Source organism: Spinacia oleracea, chromosome 5 (assembly GCF_020520425.1).
Source record: "Spinacia oleracea cultivar Varoflay chromosome 5, BTI_SOV_V1, whole genome shotgun sequence".
NCBI classification, from domain to species: domain Eukaryota; kingdom Viridiplantae; phylum Streptophyta; class Magnoliopsida; order Caryophyllales; family Amaranthaceae; genus Spinacia; species Spinacia oleracea.
In genome coordinates, this window is record NC_079491.1 from 60,751,948 (window position 1) to 60,761,266 (window position 9,319).

Consider the following 9,319-nt stretch of genomic DNA (forward strand, 5'->3'; position numbering starts at 1 on the left):
TTTTCTGGTTTTCCCTTTTTTCCAAAAAATTAAAGGATTGGTTTTCCGTTTTCCCAAAAAAGAACGATGTGAGTAGTTTTCCTTTTTTCAAAAAATTAAAGGATTGGTTTTCCGTTTTCCCAAAAAAGAACGATGTGCCCGATTTTCCTTCGTTTAACGTCCCATAAAAACAAGGGGGTTTTCTCGTTTAGCTAACCCTGAAAATGAGAATCTTTAAAAACATTTTTACCTCGTGTTGGGCTTGGCCAGGCCCAATTACACTTTATAGCTTTGATTTCGAAAACATCTGTAGCTACTCCCAATGACAAAGTGAGGGAGTTTCTACGCATCTTTAGATACTTCCAATGACAAAGTGAGGGAGTTTCTATACTATCCGTTGATAAATCTCAATGACACGTGAGGGATATGTCGACACTTCAAGTGATGACCCTTAAGTCAAATGTTATCACTCGGGGGCTCGTGAGACCCTCGCAAAACAGGTCACCATGGCTTGTGTGACGCACTCCGTCTAATACTTTGACCATCGTCTTACTCCAAGACTCAGTCAAAGTGGGGGCTAACTGTAGACACCTACTTTTGTCCCCATTCCTGAAAGGGAAGGTTCGATGATGAGAACATAAATCTCCACTTGGCAACGCATCTCCTATAAAATAACAAATCTCAATCACCCTTTTCATTTCACCCGAAACCTGCTATTTATGGAAACCTGCTAAAAATAGTAACTGCCATAATAGGTAGTTGTTAAAAGTGGCAAGTCATAAAAGATAGAAACCTGTCAGAATTAGGTGTTGCACTCCAACATAAATCCTAAATGAGATAGAAATTACAAGAAGAATCCTATTCCTAATATGATTCGAAAATAAGAGTTACGTATTAATTAAAATCCTAACGAGCCTAGAGTTCGTAACGGGCCCAGACGCATTCCGTCATAAAGTTAATACGCACTAAAAGACTCGAATAAGTCTCAAACACTCTGGATTCTAGGAGTCCAAATCTGACAAAGAAAACGGCCCATACCCTATTTTCAACGCCTGGCTCTGGGCGCCGAAATCTTCGGCGCCCAGCCCTGGGCGCTGAAATTACCTGGGACGTGTTCTTTCCTAATTCTTCGGGGATTAGAGCTCTACAATTCTATCTTTCCACGAACTCTCCCCTATAAATACAGCCCTAAATTCGACGTGAAAAGACAATTCATATTCTGAGTATTGACTCCAACCCCTAAGCCTAAGCCTCACGCTGCGAAATTGATCACGCGTTCTGTCGCAATCGATCCAAAAATCTAACAGAACGTATGCTGTCCCGTAGTTTGAGATTCGTCAAATAAAAGGAGAAATAGCAAAGTCAAAGTGGTTAGTTTTCTGAGAACCGTGACGCACCTCTCAAGGGTGCGTTGTAATGTGCCCCTTCGCATGATTTAATTGCTTTCCTCGCCCTTTTATGAACTGTTAAACTAATCAAATCTGATTGTTCTATCACGCCTAATAAAGATAATATGTTGGGAAATCAGATTATCATGCTAGGTCCCTTAAAACAATCTAAATCAGATAATCGCGATCGATCTAGTATTATTAGTTGCATATTGTTAAAATCAACTCAGATTAGTTTAATAGTTAACGCATGTCCCTTCAATTATTTATGCTGAGCTAGTAAGGATATCCTGCCTCTGGAGTTATCGAAGAGCGAGTACTCCTCTCGGTAGTGACAGTCCCCCGAACCCTCAATCTCTACCTTGCGGGTGTATGTTGAGAGATCCCCACACTAGGGATCACAAGGGAATCTACAGCCGTCGTGGTCAAACATAATTGGACTCCCTTTATGTCACGATAACCGGGTTTTGTCAGTTTTTCTCATTGTCGTTAAAAACTGAATGGCGACTCCTATATTACTAGTCAATTGGGTGTAAACTCACAGGAAATCCAATTACACTTGATTTGACAAAAAGAAACGTCACACCCACGAGGGACGAGGTCACGCATTAGCCTCGTGCTTTTTCGACCCCCTCACAGATGGTTTTAGGTTTAATTTGTTAGGAAAATGCCTTTTTGGGTTATGTTGCTAGTATTTTGTGGGTCTTGATCATCTAATATTCATCGTATAAATCAACAGGGTAAACGAATCGATCATTGCTGCTAGCCTTTTGCCCTTTTACTTCGAAATGGATCATTGTTTTTAGTTTCAGTCAAGTTATTGTTAACGATTTTTCACAACATATATAAAATAATAGAAGGTCTTATTCATGTTGGCATATGTTGAAAAATACTTGTTGCTTTCTTTCATCAAGTTATTTATTAAGCTTAATAGAAGCATATCCGACCGACCTTTTATGGTAATTGTGATATATGGATCATATAAATGAATCTAACTTGAAATTTTGGTAGACATGTATGATGGAAGCTCGTCCTTTTCAACCGGTGAAAGAACGGTGATGATGGTTCTGATTAGTTTTCAAGGGGTGGATTGATGAGCAGACTCTCTCTCCTTCAACACCTTAAACTGGAACAATTGTTTCTTTCAAGAACCTTAAACCTGAAGGTTTGCAGGGTGACAAGGAGTATTGGTTGGTATGCTACCTTTCTATATTGGTTCATTTGTCATTGATTCTCCCTAGCTGGTCTATTTCGATTCCTTATAGCACGTACGCTCATTTGATGCAGTCAGAGTTAAACTATATTGGCCAACTGCATCATCCTAATCTGGTGAAACTGTTTGGATACTGCCTTGATGGCCAAGATTGGTTTCTAGTGTACGATTTTTTGGCCAAAAGAAGACTAGAAAACCACTTGTTCAGGGGTAAGTAAGTAGCTCACTTCTTGTTTGTTTTATGACTGTATTTATTCCTGAAACCACTTCTTGTTTGTTAATTTGGTGAATTAATTTTTCAAATTGTTGGATTCATATGTTAATTTAATGAATTCATTGGTTTATTTCATAATATCTTGGTCGCAATTTGGTTTATATCTTGGTGATGTTATTCTTTTAGTGTAAATTGATCTTTGTGAAAATTTTCACTGTAATTTGGGCTTGTTGCGGGGTCGGAATTATTGGGTTTACCTTATGGTAATTTTCTTGATGCTAGGGCTTCCAAGAAACCTGCATTTTAGCATCGTCTTTCTAGAGAACCGCAAACTCATTGGCGATCGGCGTCGACTTCTCCTGCGAGGTATTCTCGTCTCTTAATCTCTATCCTTCCCTTTCTTCTCCCTCACCCCTCCTGCTGCTTATGGTTTCTTCCCTTTTCTCAAATATTTTATATTGTTTGCTTCAATCAAACACTAATATTGAAATTTAATCCTGCGGTATTTCAATTCTGCAATTTATTTTGTTGCAATTTAATTTGTTTAACTTCATAAATTGAATCAAATAGTATGATAATCGCATGGAGTGAATTTTACAATTGTGCTTGGTTTTTGCTCCATATTTTTCAAAAAATCCACTGATTTAATTAGGACAGAGACGTCCAGATTCAACTCAATCAGAAAATTTGAAACATTAGGCATTTGGTAGCTATTTGGTGGGCGATTAGTTACCAATGATGATAATAGGTTTATTTCCATCAAGAAATGGTCTGCAATGCGCGTAAGTAAAAGAAAACCCAAAACCAATGACAAAATAACCTGATCTAAGACCATTTCTGCTTAAGAAAATAAAATCATAAGGAACTTATTCTGCACATCTTTTAGGTTGTGTGACTTGAAGTAAATTAATAAATTAAAAGGTGGTTTACTTGTGGCTGTCTTAATAACAAGAAAGAAAGAGTCGAGGAAAAGGTTATACCTTAGGCTTTTATAACTTTACAGTAGCGTTATGTGTTATCTTTCTGAACTTTGTTGTACACTATTTTTTTATAACCTGCATCAATTCTTGGCTACATGGTTAGGTTCATGGACGGAGCAAAATCTTGCTTTATCGTATTTTGTGAATCATCCTCAGTAGCCATATCGTACATTTGTTTATAAGTTTTCCATCCTACTTCCATTTTCTAAATCCTTAATTTGATTTTGGCTACTGAATCAGCTTCATCCAGTAGAATTCATTTTGTTCTTGCATGATACATCAATAGAAACCGTGTTTGCACTGATATGTTTCCATAATATGTTTCTTACAGAAGCCTTTTGAGGGACATTGGGTCTGTAGTTATTTTTTGTTTAACTTTATTTGGAGCTTATGTGTTTGATTTCACTGTACTACGTGCTCAATGGAGCCTGATTGTTGCTCGTCAGCGGAATTTGGTGTTTATTGGAGACACCGTTTCTAATTCGGTATGTGGGTTGAGTCCTATGAATAGTCCTTCAGAATAGCGGATCGGGTAAATAGTGGCTGATTGAGATAATGTAGTTCTTTAGTGCGTTTATAACTGTAATGCAATATGAATTGCTAACATAAGTGCAGAAGGAGCTGATTGACTGATATTCATCATGAAGATTTTTTTTTATTTTTTTTATTTGGGTGCCTTGGTTGTTGGCAGTGTCTTTGAAGCCGGAAGTTTTTGAAGGGATGCATGTAAAGCCCTAGCTTTACTCTCACCTGGCCTAAAACCTGGTCAACGAAAGTTAAATTCTTGACGGGTCGGGATCAAATTGGGCTTAAAATCTGTCCCAACCCCCTCTATTTTTGGGCCGGGCTCAAGGTGATCGAGTCTAATATGAAAATGCAGTAAGCACTTTAGCAATTAGCAGTTACTAACTGTTAATCATTTTGTCCTGATCATGTTTCAGACTGAGCTAATTGATCCAGCAGTAAAAGGAACACTGAATGTCCTTACATCCTGCGCTAGAATCCCAACCATCAAACGCGTAGTTTTCACATCATCAATGGCTGCAGTTCTGCTCACTGGTAGACCTCTAACTGCTGAAACTGTAGTTGATGAAACATGGTTTTCTGTCCCAGAAATCTGCGAGAAACAACAAATGGTTTGCACACTTACTTGCCATTAAATTCTGATCTGATTTTTTGATCTAATTTTATGGTTGGTATGACAGAAAATAACTGACTAAAACCTGGTTTATGTTATGCAGAAGTGGTATCTTTTGTCAAAGACATTGGCTGAAGAAGCTGCATGGGATTTTGTTAAAGAACATGGGCTTGATATGGTGTCGATAAACCCTGCAATTGTTATAGGCCCTTTGCTACAACCAACAATCAATACCAGTTCTTTTGCTGTTTTAAGCTTGGTTAATGGTATGATCATCTTGGCTTTATGTATATGTTGCTGGAATTTTATGCTCTCTAATAATATGTCATCTCATGAGACATAGAACTTCAAGTGTCTAAAGTACTCCATACCATACCAGTATCTGACTTCCATTGATATTTCATGTACTAATTGTAATTTGCTTAAAATGTGCAGTCACCGTTGGTTTTTTCCAAGGGAGTGAAAAAGGTGGACATGCTGACAGATGACTTGGTATGTCTTTAAATTGCTTTTTATTTACCATAATTATAATTAGCCTTATACATCATTCAAACTAGTTATCTTCTGCTTGTGAAATACCCCCTCGCAAACACAAGTATTAAACTGATTTTATTTCTATGTGGAGTTTGAGTTTTCTATGTGGAGTTTTCTCATTTCAAACTTATTAAATGATTCATATGATTAGTTTGAAGTTTCCAAGACTCAATCCAATCTATTTATGCACATTTGAGACTTGTTTGGTCGTTATATGTCATATTTAGGCTAAAATAAGGCATTTTCGCTCCCAACTTTGAACTAAAGAACCTAAGGACTCATTTTAAACATTTTACATGATTAATATGATTATTTTTAAGTTTTCAATACTCGTTCCAATCTATTTATGCACATTTAAGGATAATTGGATCTTTATAGGTCATATTTTAGTTAAAATGACATTTTCGCTCCCAACTTTGAACTAACGAACTTAAGAACTCATTTCAAACTTACTACATGATTCATATGATTAGTTTTAATTTTCCAAGACTTAATCCAATCTATTTATGCACATTCGAGACTTCTTTGGTCGTTATAGGTCATATTTAGGCAAAAATGACATTTTCGCTCACAACTTTGAACTAACGAACTTAAGAACTAATTTCAAACTTATAACATGATTCATATGATTAGCTTTAAGTTTCCAAGACTCAATCCAATCTATTTATGCACATTTGAGACTTGTTTGGTCGTTATAGGTCATATTTAGGCAAAAATAAGGCATTTTCGCTCCCAACTTTGAACTAAAGAACCTAAGGACTCATTTTAAACATTTTACATGATTAATATGATTAGTTTTAAGTAAAAAACATTCATTCCAATCTATCTATGCACTTTTAAGGCTCATTGGGTCGTTATAGGTCATATTTAGGCTAAAATGTCATTTTCGCTCCCAACTTTGAACTAACGAACCTAAAAACTCATGTCAAACTCTTTAATACATGATTCATATGATTATTTTTAACTTTCCAAGACTTAATCCAATCTATATATTTATGCACATTCGAGACTTGTTTGGCCGTTATAGGTCATATTTAGGCTAAAATGACATTTTCGCTCCCAACTTTGAACTAACAAACTTAAGAACTAATTTCAAACTTATTATATGATTCATATAATTATTTTGAACTTTCAAGACTCAATCCGATCTATTGATGCACGTTTGAGACTTGTTTGGTCGTTAGAAGTCATATTTAGGCTAAAATAAGGCATTTTCGCTCCCAACTTTGAACTAAAGAACCTAAGGACTCATTTCAAACATTTTACATGATTAATATGATTAGTTTAAGTTTTCAATACTCGTCCCAATCTATTTATGCACATTTAAGGATAATTGGATCGTTATAGGTCATATTTAGGCTAAAATGACATTTTCGCTCCCAACTTTGAACTAACGAACTTACGAACTCATTTCAAACTTATAACATGATTCATATGATTAGTTTTAAGTTTCCAAGAGTCAATCCAATCTATTTATGCACATTTGAGACTTGTTTGGTCGTTATAAGTCATATTTAGGCTAAAATGAGACATTTTCGCTCCTAACCTTGAACTAAAGAACCTAAAGACTCATTATAAACCCTTTACATGATTAATATGCTTAGTTTTAAGTTTCCAAGACTCATTCCAATCTATTTACGCACATTTAAGGCTCATTGGGTCGTTATAGGTCATATTTAGAATAAAATGACATTTTTGTTCCCAACTTTGAACTAAAGAACCTAAGGACTTATTTCAAACTTATTACATGATTAATATGCTTAGTTTTAAAGTTTTCAATACTCATTCTAATCTATTTATGCACATTTAAGGCCCAATGGGTCGTTATATGTAATATTTAGACTAAAATGACATTTAATATAATGCTCCCATCAAAATTTTGTTTTTGAAGGTCTATACTACGAGGAATGCGCCTTATGCTAGTGAGGAAATTGACATGGTTCGTGTGCAATGGGCTAAGTTTTTTACCAGCAAGTATTTATTATTGGCCTGAGCGCGTTTGATCGAGTTGGCTTAGATGTTATAGAACAATCTTTTATATTAAACTGTATGCGTACATTGAAATTGGAACGTACATATATTTAAATGTATTACATGCACTATGTTTTGGGATACATAGTATACAAAACACCAGTTATTGTTTTTATAATTGTTATACAGGTTGCGATATTATTAGCGATATTATTATTGTTGTAACAGGTTTCTATATTTGGTGCAAGGTACTCTAGGTATCCCTAAATAAATTAAAATTTTCCCGCCTAAAGTTCTTTGTTGTAGCGTACATATATATGTACGCTGCTACAAGGGTGAAAAATTTGGCAAAAATCATTACCTGTTATAGCGTACAAAGAGATGTTCGCTACAACAGAATGGGTTTTTTTGCAGCGTACAGCAATTAGAACGCTGCAACAAGTCTAGATTATGGCCTAATTTTACACACTTATTGCAGCGTACATATAAATGTACGCTGTAAAAAAGCACTTTTTGCAGCGAACAATGTACGCTGCAACAAGTTCAGACTTGTTGCAGGCCCCCCAGTCTAAAAGCCCGCTGCAATAAGGGTTTTTTCTACTAGTGTCTCTCAATCATCCCAAGCCACATGATTTCGATCGTACTTCGATCTACCAACCTGCTATATTATTCTACTCCCCAACAATGCAAGTGCAAATGATGGATCATCATAGGGTCATTAAGGCAAAGGCCATGACCAAAAGACACAAAGCACGTAGTCAGCAAAAGCTGAGTACTTAAAAGATTAGAGTGAAATGAAACTATAAACATGCATCACTCACTAAGTACTGATCAACATACAAAAGCCATTTAATAATTAACAAACAAATCATGAATACAAGACTCGACTCTTGACTCGACTCTTGACTCACAATTTAATTAGAATAAGCATCAAACGGGTCGGCCAAAAGAATATTCCATAAAGGAAGGGTGTTGGGAGCCCACCAAACACCATAATAAATAATAAATAACGGACCATACCGAGTGTCGGGCCATACCGGCGGAATTCCAGCGCATAGATTAAATGAAACAACGTCTTGTATCATTAGTAGGAGAGCGAGCTTTCCGGCAAGTCTCCCCCCATTGTTCATACTCAAGGTACATACGTTCCAAGAGTTTTGAAGCTTGTTCTGGTTGCACTTTACGTTTATTAATATTTTATTTATGGCGAACTCGAGACTCAACAAACATACATACATACATACAATTAATAAACGACAACCAAAACAATTCATTTTAATTCCTTTAGGACTTGTGATCAACAAATCAAGACGTAGTGAAATTCCACATCACGCCTTTTATTTATAAATACCAACACGTGCATGAAGTCTAAAATAACTAAATTTTTATGTTACCTTTTATATCTTATGTAATATATTCGAATAAAATTAACAATTATAACATTAGGAAAACCATGAATTAAACATGATATCATAAGTCTCGTAAACATCAACTATAGAAATGCTCTGCATATATCTAATTTGGTGTTTATTAATTTGAAGTACTTAGTTCATTCCATAGAAATAAAAATAAAAATTGTATGATGATCAAATAGAAATATTATTTGGCATGATAAATGATGTAGTGTACACGTGTAGTTGATAAATTTAATGAATCTTTTCACTTTTATGGACTTTATGTATTTTGGTCAAATATTGAGCTGAAGAAGAAACTCAAATTATAACATGAGATTCAACATCATGCCTGTTAACATGAGGGTTGTGCCCTTGCACGACAAATCCTAATTCATTTCATACAAACTATTCCCAACTGAACCCTACATGTGCGGTGGTTTACGTGAGCTAATCCTTCACATGTGGTAAAATAAATAGTACAATGTGGTACGAATAATTGGCTCAAAAG

The 9,319-nt window shown here is 35.6% G+C and overlaps 1 protein-coding gene across 1 annotated transcript; it reads left to right on the forward strand.

Annotated features, from left to right (window-relative positions):
* The first annotated feature begins 4,651 nt into the window (after positions 1–4,651).
* On the forward strand, positions 4,652–5,400 carry LOC110791120 (phenylacetaldehyde reductase-like). Its single transcript, XM_021995877.2, has 3 exons — positions 4,652–4,910; positions 5,016–5,178; positions 5,348–5,400. The coding sequence occupies exons 1-3, from the start codon at positions 4,707–4,709 to the stop codon at positions 5,398–5,400; spliced, it is 420 nt and encodes a 139-aa protein (XP_021851569.2). The 5' UTR covers positions 4,652–4,706.
* Positions 5,401–9,319: the final 3,919 nt, after the last annotated feature.

Bases quoted from the DNA above. Each gene is read 5' to 3' on its own strand.
- LOC110791120 (XM_021995877.2), top strand. From the start codon at position 4,707: ATGTTTCAGACTGAGCTAATTGATCCAGCAGTAAAAGGAACACTGAAT. The intron at 4,911-5,015 runs GTTTGCACACTT...TATGTTATGCAG, and splicing joins TCTGCGAGAAACAACAAATG to AAGTGGTATCTTTTGTCAAA. The intron at 5,179-5,347 runs GTATGATCATCT...TAAAATGTGCAG, and splicing joins TGTTTTAAGCTTGGTTAATG to TCACCGTTGGTTTTTTCCAA.